This window comes from Monodelphis domestica, chromosome 4, assembly GCF_027887165.1.
Source record: "Monodelphis domestica isolate mMonDom1 chromosome 4, mMonDom1.pri, whole genome shotgun sequence".
NCBI lineage: Eukaryota > Metazoa > Chordata > Mammalia > Didelphimorphia > Didelphidae > Monodelphis > Monodelphis domestica.
This window is the reverse complement of record NC_077230.1, coordinates 89,450,427-89,477,540: the sequence shown is the minus strand read 5'-3', so window position 1 is coordinate 89,477,540 and position 27,114 is coordinate 89,450,427. Positions and strand designations below refer to the sequence as shown.

The 27,114-nt window shown below is 35.5% G+C and overlaps 1 protein-coding gene across 7 annotated transcripts in view; it reads left to right on the top strand.

Moving 5' to 3' along the window:
• CCDC14 (coiled-coil domain containing 14) overlaps positions 1 to 27,114 on the top strand; it is a 53,545-nt gene that overhangs the window by 15,898 nt on the left and 10,533 nt on the right. For all 7 annotated transcript variants that reach the window (XM_056793557.1, XM_056793551.1, XM_056793552.1 and 4 more), the window contains 2 exons: positions 1,009 to 1,150; positions 9,866 to 9,948. In XM_056793557.1, the coding sequence (XP_056649535.1) occupies positions 1,009 to 1,150; positions 9,866 to 9,948 (225 nt within the window). The remainder of the gene's footprint in view (positions 1 to 1,008; positions 1,151 to 9,865; positions 9,949 to 27,114) is intronic.

Below are 27,114 nucleotides of genomic sequence, written 5' to 3'. Positions count from 1 at the left end.
CTGCATGCTGCAGTGTGACAAAATTATTATACTGTTGAATCTATCAATTCATATTTCTCTTAAACTGAAGCAACCAGTAGGTATACTGCTAATATAGCACAGTTATCTAATTGTGTCTGTTTAGAGTGACTATTGTAAAATCCCCATAGCTTTTCAGAATTGTTTTGATGCTTAAAATATATTTCCTACTTCTTAACAGACATTGGATAGGTAGTGTACTGGCTCTCATATTTTTTCAGTTCACAGATACCATGGGTGATAATGAATGAGTTGGATAAAAAGGGCAACAGAATTAGTGGGGGAAATGGTGCTGCTTTTGATGACATACCAATGAGGTGATGGCTGGTTTTTATTAAATCATAGAATCATAGAATTTTAAAGCTAAAAGGGGCCTTTGAGATCATCTAGAGTAAATTATTAATTCATACCAGAAACAAAAGTTGTCATTATGACATAATTATGAATTGCATAAGAGACTAGACTGTGGACTATTTGAAGGATGCTTTGTGAATCAGTAATATAGAGTAAAGGTAAATATACTCTGACCCTTATTCAGTATAGTCATTTCTCAAAGGTGTAAATGGGAAAAGGTTTAGTATAAATTTCCTACCAGACTTTTTTCCAAGTAGTTTTATTGAAAAACTTTTGAAAATAAAAGAATGCAAAATAAAAACATTTGAAAAGAAATAGGCCCCTTCCAGTGAAACACCTATCATAGTTTTTATCTAAGGTGATCACAAAGATCAAAATGTACTGATTTGTGTCATTTCCTTCCTTCAACTCTGCTTAACACCTTCTAAAAGTTATGATGAGAGGACACATATAGGCCCCAAAGGGGAGGGGGAATAGTAGTCCTGGATAATTAGCCCTGAAATAATGAGTTCCATTTATGTATCTCAGTTTTGTGTATATTTATGAAATGTCCTGTTTTAGGGACAAGTACTCAATTTCAAAATATCTTAGTAGGGTAGGTATAATACTGCTTTTTCTGCTTTACTTCTTTTATAGGGGATTCTGAAATTCAAAGATTGATTAAAGAAGTGGGAGAGTGCATATCCCTGTTCCCAGACATAACCGAAAACACTCACATGGAAAGTGAAATAGCTTTAACTTTGCAGACCCTAAGGCATGAAAATACTCAGTTACACAGGTTAGTGGGTTTCTTTGACTCACCAAACATTTATTGAATGTAACACTGTAGTGGGGAAGAGACGGGAAGCTACAAAGATGAGTACAATAACATAATCCCTGCCTCAAAGAACTTAATACCTAGTAGGGCATTAAGTAGTAGGAGATAAAATATATATAGATAATTCCAACATACAGTGATTAGTATTATTAAAAAATAAAATGATATGGATGTTCAGAGAAAGAAGAAATTCCTTTTGTGGGCATCACAAAAGGCTCATATTTGAATTAGGCCTTGAAGAAGAGTAGAATTTCAACAAAATGAAATGGGGAAAGCATTCCAAATAGAATAAATCCTTTTTGGTCACACCTAACTTTTTTTATCTTGAAAAAATTTATTTCTCATTTTAATGATTTACCTTTTCCACTAGCTTGATTTCCATATTTCTTTTGGCTACTTCCAAAAATTAAAAAATAAAAGTGAAAATACCCTAAAAAGCCAAAGATTTGCAACTAATGAGACTATTCAAAGAAAGTGTCACGTAAATCGTAAAGCTTCCAACTCTGGCAAGTTCACTGGCTGTTGCCCATGACTGGAATTCCCTCTTGGCTTCCTTCCTGTCTCATCCAATATCCTACTTATTGCACAAAGCCTTTGCCAACCCTCCTCCATCTTAGTGCCTCTCTTCTGAGAGTGTCTCCGATGTACTTTGCATATATAGTTTGTTTATACAAAATTGTTTGTATGTTGTCTTCCCTGTTAGACTGTGAGGTCCTTGAGCACAAGGACTGTCCTTTATCTTCCTTGGTAGTCCCAGGGCTTAGCCCTGCCTTTGGCACTTAGAAGGTGCTTAATATATGCATGTTAACTTAATTACTTTATTGAAGAAACTTCCAGAAGAATAAGGCCTAACCAGGCCTAGTTTTGCCACCAAATTCCAAAAATTGGGAATTTTAAACATGTGACTTTACCTCATTAGGTTTTAGTGACTAGATTTTACCTCACAAAAATCCCCATCTTTAAAATATTCTCTTTGAGAGGGATTCCTTCTATTTTTAGCATTGGATGATTTGATGAGCACTGCTAGTGGCCTCTCCATCTTTAAAGCTGACACGATTAATTAAAAATGGAGCATTTGAATAAAGAACCTGTATTTAAGAGTTGTTTCCCTTCTTTTTTGTAGTTTGTGGAAAATGATAATTTTTGGAAGTAAAACAAACTCTAGATCCTATTTTGTTAGCAAAATAATTGTTTCATATTTAGACTTAATCATGTAATAGGAAAGATGACTTTTTTTTCTGTAGTGATTTTTTAGTGTTTCCAGAATACAGTCAAAACTTCATTATAAGAAAGCCTTGGATATGTAGCCTTGGGAGGTACATTTAGATAGAACAGTTTTTTTAAAAAGTAAAACTAAAATTGAGGATTAATGACTTAAGTATCAAAACTTTTGAGTTTTTTTTTTTTTTTATGCTATCTGTCTAAAATAGTGCATTGTCTTTCTTAAAGGGTTAGCCCTTGGGGTCTCTATAAATAGCAGTTTTACTCTGTGCTAGAGATATAGCTATAGATACAAGAGGGCAAGACCACATAAATGCAACTTGGCTAAATACTTGAGATTCTAGAATAATCATTGATTACAAGTGGATAGTGTTAATTACAAATTCCAATTCAGAAAGCCAACTTCCGGAGATCCTCCTTAAAAATAGAACTTCATTAGAAGTTTGAACTAGAGCTTATATTTGGAAACTTTAAAATAATTTTTTCTTAATATTCTATATGAACAAATTCTCTCATTCTGAATAAAGTAATAAAAATTAATGTCAAAGGAACATAAATTCAGGTTGGTCATACTTAGTTTGATAAGCAAATTATGAGCCCAAAGACACTTAGTATTTGTGTATTTGTGATTTTTCCCTCTCATCTTCAAGGAATAGCTAAGTTCAGAGATGTTCCTCATCAAAAGGCTTGACCCAAGCTGATGAACATTTTGATCAGGGTAACTCAGAAATATTGTTTGCTAAAGCATAAAGGTATTGCAGTCTCATTGGTGAAAAGACCTCCCCAATAAAATTGTGAATTCCAAGAATATATATTGTCTATTGGATTACAGAATCACAGATTTAGAACTGGAAGGAACCTTCAAGGTCATTTTATCCCACACTTTCATTTTAGGAAATGAGAAACCAAGACCTAGAAAGGCTAACTTCCATAGCCAAGATCACACTAATGGGAATTGGCAGAACAAGCATTTAAACTCAGGTCCTGAGACTCCCAAGTTCTCTGGTTTTTTTGTTCTTAACATTGCTTTCCAAATTAGATTTTTTTTTTAACTTCTTACTTAAGAGCATGAAAATACAACTTGATTATGTCAAATCCAAAAAGAAGCCTGTTTTCAAATATGTACATTTTTAAAACAAGCTGTATTATATAGCTAGTCTTATGATTTCATTGCATAGCAATTTTTATTGCATTAGATTTTAGACAATATGAATATAAAAATAATAGTGAGCAGCATAGCTTTCATTCTAACTTTTTACATAATGAAAGACAACTGTTTAGCCACCATATCAATTTAGTGCAAGTGCTGTTATATGGAATGACTATCTTGTGGCCAGTAACTTCAGAATAATCTGTCAGTAGAGTCTTTTCCAATTTAACAACTAGATTGTATTGTGGAAATTTGTTTATAATTTAACTTACTGTATTATTTTTTATTTTATTATTTATATTTATATTTTTATTACTTATTAATATATAATATATAAATATATTACTTATATTTATAATTTAAATATAATTTAAAATATAAATTGGTGATCTGAGATTTAGAGTGCATTTTCTTGTAGCCAAGGATATAAATGAAGTTTTAAGTTCCCAGGACAACCCACAAAAATCCATATTGTAATTGAAGTTGTATTAATTGGCCCTTTACCCCAAATCCCTAAGCCTTTTGTACAAGGTGGAATAGCCATGGTGTGAGTTAAGGGGTTTTGTTGCAGAAACAACAGGGCTTTGGTGGCAGCAGCTTATTCTATAGTAGAAGAGGTCCAGGGTGGGCTGGAGGTGTCATAGAAGTCACTCTGTCTTTCTTGCTACCAATCAATGCCTGACCTGGTTACATGGCCTAAAGTTGGAAAACTTTACATGCTGAAGTATGTAAGCAAAATAAGATACCAAAGTTTAAAGATGGTGAAATTAATATAGTTAAGAGAAGACTCTTTTATTTAACATTCTCTGACCTGTTGGCTCCTGGTTTGTTTCTACCTCACTGGTAGCCAGCAGCTTCAAAATTAAAGAACCACAGCAGGAATGGGGATCACCAGTCACAAAGTAATTATTAACCCCAGAATATCTGGCATGTAGATATTTTAGAGTAGAAAAGTTCCTCAGGGAACAGGTAGCCCAGGTCTCAGCTGTTAACATTGTCCATTCCTGGGGCCCATAGGATCAGATATATAGAGCTGGAAGGGTCCTCAGAGATGCTATCAAGTCCAGTTTCTTTCATTTTAGAGATGAGAAAACAGAAGAAAAATAATTTTACACAAATAATATGTGGCAAGGCTAGAGTTCAAACACAGGTCCTGCTATCTAAATCTGGCACACTTTTCTCTGTGCCCTTTGTTTAGACCTGGAAGGGACCTTATTGGTCATCTTCACCAACCCCTTGTCTTTTACAGATGTTAAATTGAAATCCAGAGAATTTGTCACATGCCCAGGGACACATAGCTAGTAAATATCTGAGGCCCCTTAACTCAACCTCCAATTGAACTTTCTTTCCCTAAACCCCTACATCTACTTCTTCAAGAAGTAACAAAACAAACAGTGATGAAGTGACCTGTTTGGTCACCCACTGATCTGTGCCCCTGTGCCTGTTCTCCATGCCATACTTGGGAACATTTGTTTTAAAAGGTAACAACCATAACAGAATAACAGAACTTCTCAGATATGAGAGACCTTTTTGTTGAAAGTTTAATTAAATTTAATTAAAGCTAACATCAGTTCTTTTACTTACATAATTAAGTTGCCAGAGAATTAGTAATTCAGGAAAGATTCCTAGAGCAAAAAACTATATTTTTCCTCAAGTGGCATCACTACATATTCAGAGAATTTCTGTTCTAAAAGACCATATTGTTATTAAGCATAAGGTCAATGACTTGCCTTTTTGGAAAAGAAAACAGTAGTAAAAAGTCTGAATCGTTGTTCCCTGCCCTCTTTCCTTCTATGCTACACGTCTGAATTCTAAATTGTGACATATGAAGCATGTGAATATGTTCCATGATCAGGAGGTGGTGCTATTGGGGACAGAAGGATGGGGCCTTCAAAGAACATAATAAAATGTAATTACTAACACAGCAAAAAAGGAAAGAAAAGAAAGCTAACTTTAAGGAAAGAAGCAAAAAAGGGAGAACAGGAGAGGGAAGTAAAGAAAAGGGGAAAAGAAGAGGAAGAAACCAGAGAAGGGATAGGTGAAGGAAAAACAGAAGGGAAGACAGAAAAGAAGTAACACATTTCTAGAAGACTTGAGTTATGCTTTTTTCATGCCTAACATAAGCCAGTTTGGTTGAGCAATGGTCTATATATAAGGCACTAAAATTAAAAGGTGTTGGGGAAGACTTCCTGTAGAAGGTAGAATTTTAATTGAGATTTAGAGGAAGCTAAGTGGCTTAGTAGATTGAAAGCCAGCCTAGATAGGTCCTGGGTTCAGATTTGTCTCAGATACTTTCTAGCTGTGTGACCCTGGGCAAGTCACTTAACCCCCTTTGCCTAGCCCTTACTACTCTTCTACCTTAGAATCAGTGCACATTGATTCTAAGATGGACAGTAAGGGTTTAAAAAATAAATAAAGGAAGCCTGGGCAGTAGGTAATCAGTAGAGGAGGGAATTCTTTTCTGACACGTGGGACAGTCAAACAAAATGCTAAAAGCCAAGAGATTGAATGTCTTGTTCCTGGAATGGCCTGGAGGCCATGTGTCACTTGATTGAAGAGTATATGTTAGAAAGTATGGTATTAGAAGACTGGAGTGGTTAGTGGGAATGAGCTACTTTACTAAGGGCTTTGAATGCCAAATAGAGCAATTTATATTTGATCCTGGAGGCAATTGGAAGACATTGAAATTCATTGAAGAAGAGCTGGAAGATAAGATTTGAGCTTTAGGGGGAATCACTTTGAATAGAGGATGAAATAAGAATGGGGCTGAGACTTTGGGCCAGCAGATTCCACCCACCGCCTACCCTCAAGTAGGCTATAGCAATTATCCTGGGAGGAAACACTGAAGTAGTAGTAATAGCTAGGTCCAAGGAGAGAAAAGGGGCATATTCTAGAGAGGTTGCCAAGGGGAAATTGAAAGGCATCTGGGATGTGAGAGATAATGAGGAATCCAGGAAGATTCCTGAATTGCAAGCCTGAGGGACTGGGAGGATGATTTTGTCCTCTGGAATAAAAGGGAAGTTACTGGGTGTGGAGACAGGGAATTCAAGAGGTGTATTGGACATTGAGTTCTAGATGTCTGAAAGACTGAGATGCAAGATTGGAAGTCAGCTGAGAGTTTGGGGCAGACTAGATAAATCTGTGAATCATCCACATAGATATTTAAGGCCTCTGAAGCCGATCCCCTTCCCCAAGTGAAGTGATTGAGAAAAGAGAGAAGAGTAGGCCCAGGACAGAACCTGGAGGGACATCCACAATTAGAGGGTTTGACTTGGAAGAGGATCCATTCAAAGAAACAGAAAAGGAGCCATCAGATAGGTAGGATAAAAACAAAGAGAGCAAGGTCCCAAAAACCTGAAGATTTTATGTATGTATATATGTGTGTGTATATGTAGTATCATACATATATGTATATAATATCAAGGAAGAAAAAAGTGGTCAGTAGTGTCATGGGCTGCAGAATAAAAAAGAATAAGGATTGAAAAAAGGCCTTTGGATTTGGCATCTAGATACTTTCAAAAAATGCAATTTCAATAGAATAAGATCAGAAGCCAGATTGTATAAGAGAGAAAATGTAAATACTACCCAGATCTTTGGTAGTGGTGATTGATATGGCACTGAATGATGAAGAATTTTGGAAGAGCCTCTATGAAGAATCAGGTACTGGGAGATAAAGGGAGTAGGATTACCTGGCATCAGTGTGTCCAGTCGAGGTTGTGTAACATAAGTTAGTCTTGATCCAGTTAGAATGATTGAATGCTTTTCTCCCTCTTTATTCAGCATCAGTGTGGGGATGAAGGCTTCGGTTTTGAAAATGATCTAAGGTTGAGTATTGGCTGGACATAATTAGCATCATTATATTAGGTTCAGGGATTCAGAAGGAAAAACAGTATAGGTAAAGTTGAATTGATTCACCCATAGCATTTTGTGAGGAAAGGCAGAGGGAAAGTGAAAAGACACTAGATTGTGGTCAAAGGGATTTTTGAATTCTTGGCCATAGAGGTGGTATACTTGTGGGTGATTGCAAGATCAAAGGTATGACCATCTTTGTGTAGATGGGAAGTGAGTAAGTTGAGGAACTGAAATTAGACAAGATTCTGATAGAACAAAGTGATAGGCTAGATTGACCTAGCAAACCTGGGAAGAGTGAATTTGGGGGGTGGGGAGGTATAGTAGATGCTTCATGTATTTGACCACAGCATCTCATTAAATAAGAGTTTCTAAGGCATGAAGAATTTATGATTTATACAAGAAGTTCAAGGATGAAATCGCAGATCTTTGAAGTAAATGGTGATTAGTAAATGTTCATTGCATTCTGTTTTCATGAAAAACTAGATTTTTTTTTTTGTTAAACCTTTATCTTCTGCCTTAGAACCTGTGTTCTGTGTATTGGTTCTAAGGCAAGAGAGTGGTAAGGGCTAGGCAATGGTGGTTAAATGACTTACCCAGGGTCACACAGCTGGGAAGTGTCTGAGACAAATTTGAACCCAGAACATATCTCTAGGCTGACTTTCAATCTACTAAGCCACCCAGCTGCCCCCAACCTGCCCCCCAGATTTTTTTTTGACAACCCAATTTGTCATTTGTTTTTCTGTGACCTTTGACTCAGTTTACAATGAGGGATGGAAAAGGGGGACAAAAATAGCTCACCCAGATTACAAATTTTATAGAATCATAAACTCAACATAGGGAAGAAATTTAGATTGCAGCTTAACCTCCCTTACCTTGTTTCATAATAATATCTGCAATGAGAAGCTTCTGTTGAGAGTAGAGAGAATTATAGAGAAGTGGCAGAGATGTTGTTTTTTTTTAATGGGCATCAATTAAGCATGAAAAATAGAGACCAAAGAATAATACCTATAAAATTATGATAAACATCATAGCAGTAGTCAGACGGCATTTCAGCCATTACATTGCTTGGGATAGACTTTTAAAAAAAACAAAACATCAAATTGAACATTCTAGAGGAACAGAAAAACTGTTTTGGAGTCCCCAAGAAGGAAAGGAATATTGAGAGAAGCTCCATTTTATCCTTGAGGGTTTGACCCTTAATGTGTTTTTTTCCCCTCCAACTTGAGGATTTTATTCCAAATATATCCTGTTCTGCAGAGACAGAAATACAAAATTTTTCCTAACTTGTGACTTCATCAGCTTCCATGGGTTCAGTTACCACCTATATGCATATGATTCTCAGATCTCTCTGAAGTCCTAGTCTCTGAGCTCCAGGCATGCAGCATCAACTTTGCCTTTTCAGTGTCTCAAAGTGAATGTTCCAGCAATTCAAACTCCACATGTTCAAAACAGAATTCATTTTCTTTCCTATGAAACTCTCCTCTTTTCCAAAACTTCTCTTTTTACTGTTTAGTGCAGTGTCATTCTCTCATCACCCAGGCTCCCAGCTTTAGCTTCATCTGTTTCCTCATGTTCATTCAACAGTCTCCTGTGAGATTTTTTTATTTGCACCTTCCTTCACAACATCTTTTACATATTCCCTTCTCTCATCTTCATGGCCACCACCTTTGCTAGGCCTTCCTCACCTCTTGCCTGGACCTTTGCATTCATCTCCTAATTGGTCTCTCCTTGAATATATCTCCTCTCAAGTACTAAAGACTTTTCTAAAATGTAGATATGACTTTGACATCTCTCCAACTCAATAAATTCTGGTGACTTTCAGCATTGGTAGACCACCTACTATGTACCTACTCTCATTTGGCATTTAAAGTTCTTTTTAGCATGCCCCCTTCTTATATTTTATTCCCTTTAATGCAGCTACATCGGCTGCTTTGGTGTTCTTTATACATGACCCTCCGCCTCCCATCTCTTGCCTTTGCAGTCACTGCCTTCCAAGCTTGAGATATTCTCCCTCCTCACTTTTCCCCAGTTTTCTTCAATTCCTTCAAGCTTTGGCTCTGACCCCACCCTCTGTAGGAAGTCTTTCCTGGAGCTGCTAGTAAGTGCCTTTCTCTCTGAGATTTCTTTCTGTGGGTTCTGTATACATCTTACATGTGCCTATGTAGTCACATATTTTCATGTCCTTTAGAATGGGATCTCCCCAAAGATAGGGACTATTTTGGCTTTTCATTGTATCCTCATTATTTATCATCGGGCTTAGCATCTAGTGGGACCTCCATGACTGTTTTTTGACCAATTGGCTGGCTGACTGACTTAAAAGCAAACCAGGTAGATCTGGGTTGGGTTGACATATACAGCCTCACATATATTCCTAGATGTATTTCATTTCTTTTCTAAAAATAAATTCTTCCAGCCTAGACTTTTTCAAAATGTTTTTTCATTATTTCACCTAGAAAATTGAAATCTTTAAGCCACCAACTCAGAGAACAAGAAAAGATAATGAAGTCATCCAATTGCCTAGACTGCAACTTTGAATGTAAGTGGTGTGATTTTAAGAAATTGTGTCCAATGATATATGTATGTCTCTGGATGTGTTGAAGAATTAAAAGTGACCTCATTTACAGGGGAAAAAAGTGAGGGGAGAATTGCTTCTTTAGTAGCTTTTCTCAGTGCTTTGAATATGTTTTTATTAATAAAATGATAGGTTTTATTTGACCAAATTTGAGAAGCTACAAAATAACAAGAGCAGATTATATAATTGTATTTCAAAAGTTACATTGTATATTTATTACAAAATATCCTACACAGCAAGAATTTGTAATAAATAAAGTTGTGTAGTAATAATACATAGCTTATCAGTGCCACCAGGTGTACTATTAGATAGAATGCCATATTTAGAATTAGGAAAATCTTGAGTCTAAATTCCGCCCCAGAGACTTACGAGCTGTGTGACCATGGGCAAATCACTTAACTATTTTGTGCTTTGATTTTTTTCATCTATAAAATGAGGATAATAGTAACACTTGCCTTGCAGGGTTGTTGTAAAGAACAAATGAGATAATATGTAAAGCATATTTTAGATTTTAAAGAACTATATAATTATTAGCTTTTATTGATTCCTAACATAAAAATATATAGCTAGTGGTAGGTAGGAAGAATATTTTTCAAAAATCATTTGTAAAACAGATATATATACAGCCTTACAAATAGATTAAATGAGACTAGTCATTATAAAGTACCTAATAAGTGACAGGCACTGTGTTAAATGCCAGAAATACAAGGAATGAAATATTCCTCATTTGAAAGAAGCTTAGGTTCTCATAAGGGAAACAGCAAGTGCATTTTATGGAAAGTAAAACTAAAGACAACAAAACAAATACAGATGGTTTGGGAGAAAGGACACTAGCAATTCAAATAGAACAGATTAGGAAAGGCTTCATGTAGTACTTACATCTTAAAGAAAAAGATCCTGTGAAATGCAGGTGAGGAGGAAGTACACTCCAAGCTTAAGGGATAACCAGTAAAAGACATAAAGACAGTTCGAATGATATGTGTGAAGAACAGAGAAGAGACCAGTTTAGCTATATTACAGGGTAGAAATAAAATTTATAATTAAGATGAAAAGATAGGTTGAGACCAAAGATAATTTTGATTGCATAAAATATAAAACTTCACACAAACAAAACCCTAAATACAGCTAAATTTAGGAGGGAAGAAGATAAATTGGAAAACAATTTTGTCAGCAAATTTCTCTCATAAAGATCTCATTTCCAAGAACTGATTCCAATAAAGACAAATGAAAGACATTCCCCCATTTATAAATGGTAAAAGGCAATGAACAGTCCTTTTTCAGAGGAAGAAATTAAAGTTAACAATATTTTCTTTTTTATTTAGTCAATTTAGAACATTATTCCTTGGTTGCAAGAATCATATTATTTCCCTCCCCCCCACACCCCCTCTTGTAGCTGATGCAAAATTTCACTGACTATTACATGTGTCCTTGATCAGAACCTATTTCCATGTTGGTGTTTGCGTTAGGATGTTCATTTAGAGTCTACATCCCCAACCATATCCCCTTGACCTATGTAATCAAGCAGTTGTTTTTCTTCTGTGTTTCTACTCCCAGAGGTTTTCCTCTGAATGTGGATGGTGTTCTTTCTTGTAGATCCCTCAGAATTATCCTGGATTATTGCATTGCTGCAAGTAGAGAAGTCCATTACATTCAATTATACCACAGCGTATTAGCCTCTGTGTGCAATGTTCTCCTGGTTCTGCTGCTTTCGCTTTTCATTGATTCCTGGAGGTCATTCCAGTTCCCATGGAATTCCTCCAGTACATCATTCCTTTGAGCACAATAGTATTCACCAACAGATACCACAATTTGTTCAGCCATTCCCCAATTGAACAGCAGCCTCTCATTTTCCAATTTTTTGCCACCACAAAGAGTGCAGCTATGAATAATCTTGTACAAGTCTTTTTCCTTATTATTATCTCTTTGGGGTACAAACCCAACAGTGCTATGGCTGGATCAAAGGGCAAAAAGTCTTTTAGCATCCGTTGGGCATAGTTCCAAATTGCTCTCCAGAATGGTTGGATCAATTCACAACTCCACCAGCAATGAATTAATGTCCCAACTTTGCCACATCCCCTACAGCATTCATTACTTTCCTTTGCTGCCATGTTAGCCAATCTGCTAGATGTGAGGTGGTACCTCAGTTGTTTTGATTTGCATTTCTCTGATTATAAGAGACTTAGAACACTTTTTCATATGCTTATAAATAGTTTTGATTTCTTTATCTGAAAATTTCCTATTCATGTTCATTGCCTATTTATCAATTGGAGAATGGCTTGGGTTTTTTTGTATAATTGATTTAGCTCTATAAATTTGAGTAATTAGACCTTTGTCAGAGATTTTTGTTATGAAGATTGTTTCTGAATTTGTTGCTTTCCTTCTAATTTTGGTTGCATTGGTTATGTAGAAAACCTTTTTAATTTGATGTAATCAAAATGATTTATTTTACATTATGTGATTTTTTTTTCTAGCTCTTGCTTGGTTTTAAAGTCTTTCCCAAAGATCTAACATGTATACTATTCCGTGTTTACCTAATTTGCTTATAGTTTCCTTCTTTATATTCAAGTCTTTCACCCATTCTGAGTTTATCTTGGTGTAGGGTGTGAGGTGTTGATCCAAATCTAATCTCTTCCATACTGTCTTCCGATTTTTCCAGCAATTTTTATCAAATAGTGGATTTTGGTTCCAAAAGCTGGGATCTTTGGGCTTCTCATAGACTTTTGCTGAGGTCACTTACCCCAAGTGTATTCCACTGATACTCCTTTTTGTCTCTTAGCCAGTACCAAATTGTTTTGATGACCACTGCTTTAATAGTATAGTTTGAGATTTGGGACTGCAAGGCCAGCTTCCTTCACATTTTTTTACGTGATTTCCCTGGATATCCTTGATCTTTTGTTCTTCCAAATGAACTTCGTTATTGTTTTTTTCTAATTCAGTAAAAGAGTTTTTTTGGTAGTTCAACTGGTATGGAACTAAGTAAATTAATTTGGGTAGGATTGTCATTTTTATTCTGTTAGCTTGTCCTATCCATGAGCAATCAATGTTTTTCCAATTGTTTAGATCTAGTTTTAATTGTGGGGAAAGTGTTTTGTAGTTGTGTTCATATAGTTCCTCTGTTTGTCTCAGCAGATAGATTCCTAAGTATTTTATATTGTCTAGGATGATTGTAAATGGAATTTCTCTTTCTAATTCTTGTTGCTGAACTGGGTTGGAAATATATAGAAATGCTAATAACTTATGTGGGTTTATTTTGTATCCTGCAACTTTGCTAATGTTGTTGATTTTTTCGACTAGCTTTTTAGTTGATTCTCTAGGATTCCTTAAGGAGACCATCATATCATCTACAAAGAGTGGAAGTCTCCTCATTGCCAATTTTAATACCTTCAGTTTCTTTTTCTTTAATTGTTACAGCTCGTGTTTCTAATACAGTGTTAAGTAATAGAGGTGATAATGGGCATCCTTGTTTTACTCCTGATTTTATTGGGAATGCATCTAGTTTATCCCCATTACAGATGATGTTTCTGATGGTTTTAGATAAATACTGTTTATTATTTTTAGGAAAGGCCCTTCTATTCCTATGCTTTCTAGTGTTTTCAATAGGAATGAGTGTTGTATTTTGTCAAAGGCTTTTTCTGGATCTATTGAGATAATCATGTGATTTTTGTTGGTTTGCTTGTTAATATGGACAATTATGTGGATGGTTTCCCTAATATTGAACTATCCTTGCATTCCTAGTGTGAATCCTTCCTGGTCATAGTGAATAATAACCCTCGTGATGACTTGCTGGAGTCTTTTTGCTAGTATCCTATTTAAGATTTTTGCATCTATATTCATTAAGGAGATTGGTCTGTTTTCTTTCTCTGTTTTTGACCTGCCTGGCTTTGGAATCAGTACCATATTTGTGTCGTAAAAGGAATTTGGTAGAACTCCTTCTTTGCTTATTCTGTCAAATAGTTTGTATAATATTGGGATGAGTTGTTCTATGTTTGATAGAATTCATTTGTGAATCCATGTGGACCTGGGAATTGTTTCTTAGGGAGCTCTTTGATGGCTTGTTCAATTTCTTTTTCTGATATGGAGTTCTTTAGGTAGTCTATTTCTTCCTCTGTTAGTCTAGGCAATATATGTTTTTGTAAATATTCATCCATATCACCTAGATTGCCATATTTGTTGCCATATAATTGGGCATAATAGTTTTTAACGATTGCCTTAATTTCCTCTTCATTAGAGGTGAGGTCTCCCTTTTCATCTTGGATACTGTTAATTTGGTTTTCTTTCCTTTTTTTAATTGGATTGTCCAGTACTTTGTCTATTTTATTTGTTTTTTCAAAGTACCAGCTTCTAGTCTTATTTATTAAATCAATAATTCTTTGACTTTCAATTTTATTAATTTCTCCTTTGATTTTTAGGATCTCTAATTTAGTCTTCATCTGAGGGTTTTTAATTTGTTTGATTTTAAGTTTTTTGATTTGCATGCCCAATTCATTGACCTCTGCTCTCTCTTAATTTGTTTATATATGAATTCAAGGATATAAATTCTCCCTTAGTACTGCTTCGGCTCCATCCCATAGATTTTGAAAGGATGTCTCATCATTGTCATTTTCTTCAATGAAATTATTAAATGTTTCTATGATTTGTTCTCTTAACTAACTGATTTTGAAGAATCATATTATTTAATTTCAAATTAATTTTTGATTTACCTCTCCATGTAACCTTACTAGTTATTATTTTCATTGCATTGTGATCTGAGAGGTTTGGATTTATTATTTCTGTTCTTTTGCACTTGTTTGCAATGCTTTTATGCCCTAGTACATGGTTAATCTTTGTGAATGTACCATGTGCTGTTGAAAGGGTGTATTCCTTTTTGTCCCTATTTATTTTTCTCCACATATCTACTAACTCTAATTTTTCTAAGATTTCATTCACTTCTCTTACCTCTTATTTATTTTTTTGGTTTGATTTATCTAGTTCTGATACAGGAAGGTTCAGGTCCCCCACTAATATAGTTTTTCTATGTATTTCATCCTTGAGCTCCACTAGTTTCTCCTTTAGAAATTTGGATGCTATGCCATTTGGTGCATACATGTTGAATACTGATATTTCCTCATTGTCTCTACTGCCTTTTATCAGGATGTAAATTCCCTTCCCTATCTCTTTTAACTAGATCTATTTTTACTTTGGCTTTGTCGGAATTCATGATCGCGACTCCTGCCTTCTTTTTATCAGTTGATGCCCAATAGATTTGGTGCTGTCCTCTTACTTTTACCCTATGCGTGTCTACCTTCTTCGTGTGTGTTTCTTGTAGACAACATATGGTAGGGTTTTGGTTTCTAATCCACTCTGCTATTTGCTTGCGTTTTATGGGTGAGTTCATTCCATTCTCATTCAGAGTTATGATTGCCAGCTGTGTATTTCCCAGCATTTTGATTTCTACTCCTAGTTTTGCCTTTTCTTTCACTATTTTCTTCTACACCAATGTTTTGTTTTTAATCAGTCCCCCTAATTCCTACCCTTATTTTACTTCCCTATCTATCCCCCCTTCCTATTCCCCTCTTATTTTCTTTTTAAACTAACCCCCCTCCCCCCCATACTGCTCCTCTCCCTACCAATCCATTTGTTACTGTTCTACTTCCCTATAGGGAGCAAATCAAATCTTTGCCCCAGTGTATTTGATTGTTCTTCCCTCTTTGAGTGAATTTCAATGCACATAAGAGTTGAGTATTTCCTGTCTCCAACCTCTTTACCCTTCCAGTGTATTGATGTTCTCCCCCCTCCTGCCATGAGCTTCTTTGTGACATATAAATTTACCCCGTTTGTTTCTTGTCCCATTTTTTTTAGTATTAACCTCTTTTTAGCTCTAGTTGTGTGTGTGTGTGTATGTACATATATACATATTTATATATATCAACACATATATGCATTTATACATACCTATATCTATTTACATATTTACGTCTTGGCATTTCATCCTGTACAGTTTGCCACTTTTCCCTCTAAGTGTAATTACTAATAGCTGCCCAGGTGGTAATAAAAGTTTTTAAGAGTTACCAATGACCTCTTTTCTTATAGGGATACAAATCGTTTTAACTTATTGGGTCTCTTTAAAAAAAAGTTTGATTTTTTTGTTTTTCTTTATGGTTTTGTTTTTCTTCCCTCTTTCTTAATTACCTTTTGATGATTCTCTTGAGCTCTGTTTGGACATCAAATTTTCTGTTCAGGTCTGGTCTTTACAAATGCTTGGAATTCTATTTTGTTAAATGACCATACTTTCCCCTGTAAGAATATAGTCAGTTTTGCTGGTAGTTGATTCTTGATTTTAGACCTAGTTTCCTTACTTTCCATATCAATTGACTTGAAAAAATGGTTCCAAATCATTAATAAGTAGAGAAAAGCAAATTTAAGCCATTCTAAGGTTCTACCTCATACCCATCAGACTAACAAAGGTGACCAAAAGATGGAAAATACTAGAAGGGCTGTGGAAAAATGCATACATTAATGCTCCATTCATGAAGCTATGAACTGTCCAGCCATTGTGGAAAGTAATTTGGAACTATATCTCAAAAGTTAATAAACTGTGTATATCCTTCAACCCAGCAAAAACATTATTGGATCTGGACCCCAAAAAGGTCAAAGAAGGAAATAAAGCAGCCATGTATAATAAAATATAGCAGCTCTTTTTATAGTGGCAAGGAACTGGAAACTAAAAAGGTACCCATCAGTTGGGAAATGACATTAAATTATGGCACATGAATGTAATAAATAGTACTCTGCCGTAAAGAATGATGAAGAGGATGGTTTTAGAGGAATCTGGGAATACCCATATGATCCAAAATATAGTAAACACCATCAGAAGAATAATTTATATAATATCAAAATCAGGGGCAGCTGGGTGTCTCAGAGGATTGAGAGCCAGGCCTAGAGATGAGAGGACCTATGTTTATATCTGCCCTCAAACACTTCCCAGCTGTGTGACCCTGGGCAAGTCTCTTAACTCCTATTGCCTAGCCCATTCCACTCTTCTGCCTTGGAACCAATTCACAATATTGATTCCAAGATGGAAGGGTAAGGGTTTAAAAAAAAACATCAAAAAACATTGTTTGAAAACATACAACTTTGTAAAACTTGAGGAACTCTTGACCACTATTATTCCAGAGGATTCTGGATAAAACATGCTACCTGCCCATTGATAGAAAAGTGATGGACTCTGAGTGAAGAGTAAAACATGTTTTGAATGAGGCTAATGAGAATATTTTCTTGTTTGCATATTTGTTAAAGGCTTCTGTTTGTCTTTTTTTTTTCCCTTCCCAATGAAAGATAGAGAAGATGAATTATTTTTTCCCCTTGAAAATGTTTTCATTAAAAGAAAAATGGCTAGGGCCAGATTGTAAAAGATTGTAAAAGCCTGGCCTATTTAAATGTTAAATAGAGAAGTTTCTGTTTTTTCTTAAAGGCACTTTTTGGAGCCACTGATGTTGACTGGAGACGTCTGCTCTGAAGAAAAATCAATTTAACAGTAGTGCAATGGGTGAATTGGAGTGGATAGAGACTTAAACCAGAGAGACCAATTAGGAGACTATTGCATAATCTAGGCAAAGTACTAAACTAATAAGATAACTCTCTGAGTAGAAAAAAGGGCTAACAGTGAAGAGGAAATTTATCTGTACTATGCAAGAAGCATGCCATCCTATTTTTTTTCCTTTCACCTGTGAATTTTAGATTTTTCTCCAACCTGATTAGTCTTTAAAATCCTAGCAACCAGGATACACATCCCTACTTAAGGATTAAGTGTTGAGGAGGATGGTCTATGACAGGCATGTACTAGCAAGTGACAAATAAGAATCAACTGACAGACCCTCTGGGCTGTACTAAGTCAAGCTTAAGCTACCATTGGTATATGTGAGACGCAGGAAGTGATGTAAAGAACGGTCTATATATTTTGCATCACTTCCTCTCTCCGGCCTCTTATGGAGACGTGGCTCTAGATCTCTCACCCACAGAGATGTTGGTCTCTGTCAGCAGCTTGGGGAGTGCTTGGTGGCATTTGGCGTTGCAGCTCTTATTGGGTTTTGGTGTTTTGCAGCTTGCCAGTGAGGTGATTGGGAGAAGTTCTTAGCATGCTTGGTGAGTAGTTTAGGCTGATTCCTTTTTCCTTTACCTCCTAAAATGCTATCCTCTTAGGAGTCCCCTCATCTCAGAGGAGGCCTCCTGGCTGGAAGTGGAGCTAGATTGAGCAGGCCCCTTGGCCAAGGCCTCTGAATTCTTGCTTAGCTTAGCCTGGGCTGGAACAGTTTAAATTCTCTTTCCTCTCTCTTCTTAATTTCTTCCCTCTATTGTAATTAAACCACCATAAAAATCCCAAACTAATGAGTATTTTATTGGGATTGAATTAATCCCTGGCGACCCCTAATATGATATATTCAGTCAATAACCCCTAATTTTACCCTTAATACACCTCCATGTTTTTTAATTGACCTAAATACTATGAAAACTAGGCAAATGGTATTTCTGATATTTCCGTCTTGCTTTTTAGTGAGGAGAGAAAGGAAACATGACTGATACTTTTTCTTAGGTGTGAATATAATTACTGAAGTATTTTAATTACCTAAGTCTCACATCAAAGATATGATCACTTTTTCTTTGGTCTAGATCTGTAGCCCCCTTCTCACTAGACATCATGTGACAAACAGCTCCAAAAATTTAAAAGACATGGATGCAACTGGGTGACTCAGTGGTTAGAGAGCCAGGCCTGGAGTCAGACAGTCCTGGGCTCAAATTTGGCCTCAAATACTTCCCATCTATGTGACCCTAGGCAAGTTACCTAATCCCAATTGGTTAGCCTTTCCCACTATTCTTTAAATGATACTTAGTGGGATCACTCTAATGCAAATATTAATATAGAAATAGGTCTTGATTAATGACACATGTAAAACCCAGTGGAATTGCTCATTGGCTATGGGGTGGGTGGGAGGAGAGGAGGGAAAGAACATGATTCATGTAACTGTGGGAAAATCTTCTAAATTAATTAAATAATTAAAAATTTTCAGTTGGAGTCAGGGAGAAAAAAAAGTGATACTTAGTATTGATTCTGAGATATAAGAAAAGGGTTTTTAAACCTCAACAAGAATTAATAGACCTGAAAACACATCCCTAAAAGTTGCTGAGGTATATGTATAATATATATGCATGTAGTAGTTAAGTTGGCAGGAAAAAGAATGCTAAACATGGAGTCAGGATTTTACCCAAGTCTAAATTTTGCCTAAAATACTTATTAGCTGGAGGTAGCTAGGTGGCCTAGTGGATTGAGAGCCAGGCCTAGAGATGTGAAGTCCTAGGTTCAAATTTGGCCTCAGACACTTCCTAACTGTGTGACCCTGGGCAAGTCACTTAACCCCCATTGCCTAGTCCTTACCACTCTTCTGCCTTGGAACCAATACATAGTACTGATTCTAAGAGTGAAGGTAAGGGTTCAAAAAAAAATACTAGTTGTTTGACTTCAGGCAAGTCATTTAAATTAAATTAAGTCTTTAATTTCCTTATCTGTAAAATACTATTATTATGCTATTATTTAATAGCCTCAGCTTTGCAAAGTTGTCATGTTAAGTTCAAATGATAAATATAAAATGCTTTCCAAACCTTAAAGTATTATATAAATGACGGTTAGTAATGACTAGCTCTAGTTAGTGCAATCTTCTAAGCATTACCTTAATAAAAAATAAAAATTCAAAAAGAATTTTTTTTAAATATTACTTGTTCTCAAAAAATTTTAGAGTGTTGCTTTCCAACAGTCCTCAGATCTCTATTCATTGTTTCTTGACTGGACCATGGATTTTCCATAGTCTTATCATTTCCCCATATTGTCTTTTTTTGTCTTATCATCATGTGAAATCTGTTGAACTCAGCTTTAATATTATTGTTTCCCACCTTTAAGATAAAAATTCGTAACGGGTTGTGTTATGGTTTTTTAATTTTCCTTTATCCCCAAAATCATAAAGGCCATTGCTTTTCCTATAAAGGAGAGCAACTTGGAGATTTATCTCAGAGCAGAACTATCTCTACTACCACAGTTTTCTTTTAAACCCTCACTTTCCAACTTGTAATCAATACTAAGTATTGGTTCCAAGGCAGAAGAGTAGCAAAGGTAGGCAGTTGGGGTTAAGAGACTTGCCCTGGGTCACATAGCTAAGCAGTATCTGAAATCAGATTTGAACCCAGGACCACTCATCTCTAGGCCTGGCTCATAATCTACTGAGCCACCATCCCTCTTTTGATTCTCATTAGGTCTTAAGAATTTCTATTTCCATTAAGAGTAATTCCTTTTATGATAATCAACAGTACATTGGAACCATATACCTAGTATCTCATGGGCCTATACAAACAAAAGAAACACAAAGTTCTATGTATACATAAATTTCCTCTTCAGAGAAATTCCTTTTTAGACCAATAAGTTTCCATGTTCCTCTATTACTATTTGCAACAAAAAGCCATCAAATCAGAAGATTATTGGGAGCTGAAATTAGTATATATTGTTGATTATATTCTCAATAATCATATAATTTTAATCAGCTGAAGGTAAGCACAGTGATGTCAGTATCCTTTCAAATTCTGATTTTCCTCATTAAGCATTTGAGTCCTCTTTTCATCCATGTACAACATACCATGTCCTAATGCTATCATCCAAACCAAACATCCATATAAGAAAAATTAATTGTAAGTTAAGGTAAGGTAATTGCAGTAGAAGGTATATATGACAGTGAAGTGGAACAGTGGATAGAATACTATATAGCCAGTCAAGAGGACCTGCATTCAAATATAGCTTCAGACACTCATTAGCTATCTGGACAGGTCACTTAACCTGTGTTGGCTTCAGTTTCTTCATCTGTAAAATGGGGATACTTAACTTTATAGATTTTTTAAAAAATTAAATTAAATTAATTAATTTAGAATATTTTTCCAGGGGTTCCATGATTCATGTTCTTTCCCTCCCTCCTGCCCCCTATAGCCAACATTTCACTGGGTTTTACATGTATCATTGTTGATCATAGTTTTAAAGTGATTAGCAGTGCCTGCTATATAATTTGTTATAATATTACTTATTACTATTGTTGTTGCTATTAATGATTCCCAAATAAAGTTAAGCGTCTAGCTTTCACTCATACCTACAATATTCTTTCTGCTTGTCTTAATTAGAAAGTTCTTGTTTAGAAAAACTTAACCAAGATGTGGAATCTTAATTCTCATATTCAAAAGCCCATATTAGATGTTCTCCTATGGTCATTTATATTTCATCACCAAATTTCTGAGTTTTTAGATTATAAATCCTAGTCTTTCACTCTAACATGCTAGTGGAATCTATTGACTACTAAAATTTTTTTTCCTCTAAAAGTCGCTTTTTTATGGCAAATGCAAAATAACTCTAAGTACAAAGTACATATATACACATATGTATAAATATGTTTATATTCTTATAAGTAAATACATACAAGCTGGTTTAATTAATTCAGGGAAAGTACACAGAAACTAGAAATATCTTTCCCCCAAGCCATTTCTTCTTCCTAACTTTTCCTGTTACTGTCAAAGGTACCATCATCCTTTTAGTCCTCGAGGTGCATGGCTTCAGTGTCATCCTTGATTCCTCTAGTCACGTGTTGCTGTCACACCACTGGTATATATCCTTTCCTTTCCGGTTAGAAGTTGGGCGATATGTAAATGATGCCAACACTGAAATTTAATTGTAACTGATGATTGGCACCCTTTGGGCTCTTTTTTTTACACTTAAAGGTTTATAAAGAGCTTTACATACATTTTTTCATTTGATCCCCACAATAACCTTGTGAGGTAGGCAGTACCTTTATTTTTTTTTCCATTTGAATTAGTTTATTTAGTCAATTTAGAACATTATTCCTTGGTTACAATAATCACATTATTTCGCTCCCACCCTTCCACCCATGTGCAATTTCATTGGGTATTACTTGTGTCCTTGATCAGGACCTATTTCCATGTTGTTGTTTGCAGTAGGATGTTCATTGAGAGTCGACATCACCAACTATATCCCTTTGATACATGTTTTCAGGTAGTTATTTTCCTTCTGTGTTCTACTCCCACAGTTTTCCCTCTGCATGTGGATAGTGGTTTTTCTCATAGATTCCTCCTAGTTGTCCAGGATCACTGCGTTGCCACTAATGGAGGAGTCCATTACATTCGATTGTACCACAGTGTATCAGTCTCTGTGTACAATGTTCTCCTGGTTCTGCTCCTCTCGCTCTGCATCACTTCCTGGAGGTCGTTCCAGTTCACATGGAATTTCTCCACTTTATTATTCCTTTGAGCACAATAGTATTCCATCACCAACAGATACCACAATTTGTTCAGTCATTCCCCAATTGAAGGGCATCCCCTCATTTTCCAATTTTTGGCCACCACAAAGAGCGCAGCTATAAATATTCTTGTACATGTCTTTTCCTTATTGTCTCTTTGGGGTATAAACCCAGCAGTGCTATGGCTGGATCAAAGGGCAGACAGTCTTCTATCGCCCTTTGGGCATAGTTCCAAATCACCATCCAGAATGGTTGGATCAATTCACAACTCCACCAGCAATGCATTAATGTCCCAACTTTACCACACCCCCTCCAGTATTCATTATTTTTCTTTGCTGTCATGTTAGTGTGAAGTGATACCTCAGAGTTGTTTAGATTTGCATCTCTCTGATTATAAGAGATTTAGAACACTTTCATGTGCTTTTTAATAGTTTTGATTTCTTTAACTGAAAATTGCTTATTCGTGTCCCTTGCCCATTTATAAATTGGAGAATGGCTTGAGTTTTTGTACAATCGGTTTAGCTTTTTTTAAATTTGAGTAATTAGACCTTTGTCAGAGGTTTTGGTAATGAAGATTGTTTCCCAATTTGTTGCTTCCCTTCTAATTTTGGATGCATTAGTTTTGTTTGTACAAAACCTTTTAATTTGATGTAATCAAAATTATTGATTTTACATTTTGTGATTTTTTTTCTAGCTCTTGCTTGGTTTTAAAGTTTTTCTTTTCCTATAGATCTGACAAGTATACAATTCTGTGTTCACCTAATTTGCTTATAGTTTCCTTCTTTGTATTCAGGTCATTCACCCATTCTGAGTTTGCCTTTGGGCTCTTTTGAAAAAAGTCACTACACTCATTTTGTTATCATTCAAATAACCAGTTGGATAAATCCTTTATAGGTATGAATCGTCCATTTAAATTTTAAGGTTTAATGCTTTTGCAAACTTGAATATTTAATCCATGCTGGTAGGATTATTTTTCATTTATCATTTCCAAAGTGTTGCTTGTAAACCACTTTATGTAATAGATCACTTGTTTACACGTGATCCAAAACTATTAAAACAGTCCAAAAATTTGAATATCTACTGTTCACAGTGACTCTCAGAATCTAATTATTCTTCTTAGTTTTTTTTTTCCATTTATATTTTTCACAATCATAATTATTTTAATCATTTGGCAATAGAGAGGTGCATAGTGGACATAAATAGTAGGGTATAAAATTACCATCAGAAAATTGCACATAACAGTGTTATGAAGAATATCATTAAATGGGTAGCTAGGTAGCACAATGGATAGAGTACAAGGCAAGTCAGATACTTCCTAGCAGTATGACCCTGAGCAAGTCATTTAACTCCAATTACCTAGTTCTTGCTGCTCTTTTGTCTTAGAAGTCATTCTTAGACAGAAGAGAATGATTTTTTAAATTAAAAAAAATCATTAAAGAGGTATATAATTGGAAAAGGAAGTGAGCTTAATCTTATAGTAACATAGAGATCAGAGGGTGATCAGCCAACAGTCTGCCTATTCCCTTGGCTATCCACGCTGTGCCTCCTGATGTTGGGTGTTACATGTTAGGATGAGAAGGTATGGAAGGGTTGGGATCTCTACTGTTGGAGGGAATACCCACATTGATGAGATCACAGATCCATCAAAGGATTTAAAATTTCTTCATATCTTTTTCATTTTATCTCTTATTGTCCTCCCACTTTCCATTTTATGTACCTTAAAGGACATCTGCCTTAATTTGATTTCTTGACAAATTTTCTATCAACATTTTCCTACTGCTTCTTGGGGTTTTATAAAGTTTTGCCTACTGATAATCACCTGCTTTCTCCATCTGTAAGGTTTGACAGACAAGTTTATATTCTAAATAAAAGATTGTCTTTGACTATCATTTCCATTTGTCAAGGAGAAAGATTACTAGCTAGCTAAGATAGTTTTTAGACTCTGTGTTATAGTAAATGGGTTAAACTTTCTAAGGAAATATTAATAACATCTGTTCTTTTTAATTTCTAATTTTCCACAAAATCCGTTTATTTGATATAGATCTGTATAGATTGTATCACTTGTACACCGTATCTTCTCTTTTTTACTCTTCTAAGTTCACAATTAAATCAAACATAATTTGTTAGATAAAATATTACAGGGGGGCAGCTGGGTAGCTCAGTGAATTGAGAGCCAGGCCTAGAGACGGGAGCTCCTAGCTTCAAATCTGGCCTCAGACACTTCCCAGCTGTGTGACCCTGGGCAAATCACATGACCCTCATTGCCTAGCCCTTACCACTCTTCTTCCTTGGAGCCAATACATAGTATTGACTTCAAGATGGAAGGTAAGGGTTTAAAAAAAATTACATAAAATTTTGAACAGATTATTTTCGAAATTGCTCGTATTTTTAAGAACATGTCTGAGAGGTTTTTTTTTTTTATGGCATAGAAGATAAAGGACTAGAAATGAGGGGAGGAAAACCTCAATTTTAAGTCCTATGCTGGGACCACTGGCAAATTACTTAATTTCTCAGGGCCCCAAACCAGCCTGTGAGTTTTAAGTTACAAAGTGGTTGTTGATCTGAATCAGTGGAGGGAATTTCCATTACTAGCAATTCCCCACATCAATGACATCAGAACTGAAGTCAAACAATGTTTTATTACCTGATGTTTTATAGTTTTTGCTGCTGGCCTTAACTTTTATCCATTCCTGATCCTGAACATGACTCATACTCTTCTGCCTTTTCATTTATGTATGCTCACTGTTCCACTCCCTCACATCTACCTATTGAAATCATTCCCCTCTTTCAAGGCCTAGTCTTAATGCTCCCTCTTGTAACAGTTAAAAGAGTGGTTGCCTTAAATTGTGACCATGAAAATATGGTTTCAAGACTTTGAATTGCCAAAACTGTAAAGATAATTTTTAGTGTCTTGATTTTATATTAAAAAATAAAGTGGTCGCCATGGGAAAATTCCCAAATATGAAATACCCAAGTCAGCTGGGTTTTTATGGAGATTTTAATTAATACAAATAAGGAATTAAGGAAAGGGAGAGAGAGGGTAAGAGGAAATAATGGGAAAGGGGCCTAGGCCATTGGCCTAGGTCTGAGCTTTAAGAGAGACTAGTCAGTCTTTAATCCACTCACCACAAGATTTGTCCCAAGCAAGATTCTGGTGTTCAGAGAGACCCTCCAGTTTAGCTCAGGAAGCTGAACCAAGTTTAGCCACCGAGAGAGAACAGCCTCCAATTCAGCTTTGGCAAGCTGAACTACTCCAACTAGTCTGAGCTCCAACTCAGCTACCAAAGCTGAATTCAGTTCAGAGTCCCAGCAGCCTTCTCTGACTCCTGACCTCCAATTCAGCTCCAAAGCTAAATTAACTTTCAGAGGCCTTCTGACCTCCTTTTTAAAGAGAATTTTCTCCTATGTCACCTCCCCTAAGTTTTCACATCTACCAATCACAGTAGACGTTTTCCTAAGGACTGACCATTCTTAATTCACACCTGAGTAGACTAAAACTTTTGAGTAATTCACACCTGAGTAGACTAATATTGTCCTTTGCAAGTTGCCTGATTAATTTGATCTTCATAGATACTTAGCACCCCTTTGTATTAGATCTAAAAATAGACCTAGCTTAAGGATTCTTGCTTCACTTTAAGTATGGGTTGAGGACTCTTCATTGTTCAGTAAGGAGTTTACAACTTTATCTTCCCCTAAAGTATGCCTAAGTATGGGTGGAGTAATGTTAGAGTTCCTACCTTCCTGACCTAAGTCCCTTCATTGTTTTAAAATGGGGAATGGTCCTAACCAAATGTTCTAAGGTAGCGTCTGAGAATTTTTAAGATTTACACTCTTCAATGAACCAGTTAACCTAGATCTTTCAGCCAGAAGTCACCTCTTCAAACCTGTCATGTGTATTCGAGTTTTACTATGTACTTACTATATTCTCAGTTGAATTATAGTTATTTGCATATGTCTTATCCTTTGTAAATTTTCCAAGGTCAGAGTTGTATGCATATATGTATATATTCTCATTTTCCTTTTTTTCCAATCTCTTAATACTATATATACCTTGGCAATATTAGTCAGTGATTGGCCAACTATATTGAAGTATAGAGAATGCTCCTGTATTTTCTATGTCTTATCTGAATCAAGATCCTTACTAGCCTGTTTATAGTAAAGCCCTGGATAGTATAAAATGGTTTGGATAAGACTATTGCTTCTGTGGCCAAACTTAAAGCCTGAGTCCCAAGATTTTGAAAGAAAAGAATTGTCTTTGATTCATAAGTAATGAAATAAGTATTTAAATGGCAATAACCATCTGTGTGTGACTTGTATATATTGATCTCTTGAGTACATATTTCATATGATTTTTTTCAGTCCTAAAAAAATACAGCTGAAAAACATCTTCCATGAGTTGATAAATGTTGCAGTCAATCAAACCCTGAGATTATTACAGGAATACCAATTTATCCATAATTGCTTCCTTTATTATAATTTTAAAAAAATAAAACTTTTGTTTCTTAAAAAGTTAGACTAGACTTTTGTGGTAGCAAAGAAAAAAATAAAGTGGTGATTGGGAAATGACAAACAAACTGTAATGGAAATGAAATACCATGCTAGAGAAACAACAAGTTTTTGACATCAGAGAACCATGGGAAGATTCATATGAACTGATGCAGAGGAAGATAAACAGAAGAACAAAAAACACAAGGGCTACAGTAAAATAAATAAAAAGAACATTGACGAAGTCAAACACTGAATACTTATAATAACCAACCACCCTTAAGAAGAGATGGAACAGTCTATCACTAAATACTCGTACATTTTGACCCAG